General features: G+C 39.1%; 1 protein-coding gene across 1 annotated transcript; it reads left to right on the top strand.

Moving 5' to 3' along the window:
• Positions 1-149: 149 nt before the first annotated feature.
• SARC_17230 (hypothetical protein) lies at positions 150-318 on the top strand (the record flags this gene model as incomplete). Its single annotated transcript, XM_014288674.1, has 1 exon — positions 150-318. A coding segment is annotated over one exon (169 nt), but the record flags the coding sequence as incomplete, so codon positions are not given.
• Positions 319-984: the final 666 nt, after the last annotated feature.

Raw genomic sequence — 984 nt, 5'->3', positions numbered from 1 at the left:
GATAGATAGATATACATAAATATATATTCTTCAGGCTTATCTCATTTCTTCACCGACCTAATTTCTGCCACCGTTTATGTGCGGAATCCTGATTTGTTTCCAATTTCTATAGCATCACTCTATTGCAAGGTGATGTGCAAACCCCTGCCATGTCACTGGATGACATTGACGTCGTGTCAACAATGTGTCAAACCGTCCGCGATAACGACGAGGTAGACGTATGGCTCCAGGGAGATACCATCAACGAGTTGTCTCCCTTCTCGGTGTTGCTGCCCAAAAGCAAGAAAAACGGGCGCAAAGTGGACATTACTATTGAAGGTGGGGGGTTATAGGGTTTGCAGTATTCCTATTCTCCATGTCTAAAACCCTAAAAGCCTGACTATATCCATGGGTATATGTACCTAAGAGGTTTATTTTTAGTCGCTCTTGTAATAGTCCTATGTATAAGATTGTTTAACAGCAGTATTGCTATTCTTCATTTCTGTCTATATTCATGGGTGAATCTATCCACGAGATTTTTTGGTCGTTCTTCATACTCAATCATTCACCAATATACCTTCATATAACGAGCAACGTGTAGTTATATATTGTAATTTTAAGGTATTATATATACTGTAATTATATAATAGGTACATTCATATAACATTTACAGCGTGGAGTGCTATGGCAGATGTGGACATTGAGATGACTCACATTCATATACCAATAACAGTGTGAAATTATTTAATGTAAATATAAGTAGTTTTATATAATCAGATATTAATAATTACATCCATATAATAACTACATCCATATAACATCTACAGCGTGGAGTGCTGTGACAGATGTGGATATTGAGATGACGGGAGAGTATCGGTACAATGTCATGCGCATGGCTGACGGGCGCATCAGTCGCCTAATCATTGAGGTGACATACTCGCAAGGAGCTAAGGTGGTACGCTTGAGATCATCCGCTCTACTGCAGAACCACTTGGAGGTGTGTAC

The sequence above is a fragment of the Sphaeroforma arctica genome (genome assembly GCF_001186125.1).
Source record: "Sphaeroforma arctica JP610 unplaced genomic scaffold supercont1.10110, whole genome shotgun sequence".
Taxonomy (NCBI): domain Eukaryota; class Ichthyosporea; order Ichthyophonida; genus Sphaeroforma; species Sphaeroforma arctica.
This window is presented reverse-complemented; position numbering and strand designations above follow the sequence as displayed.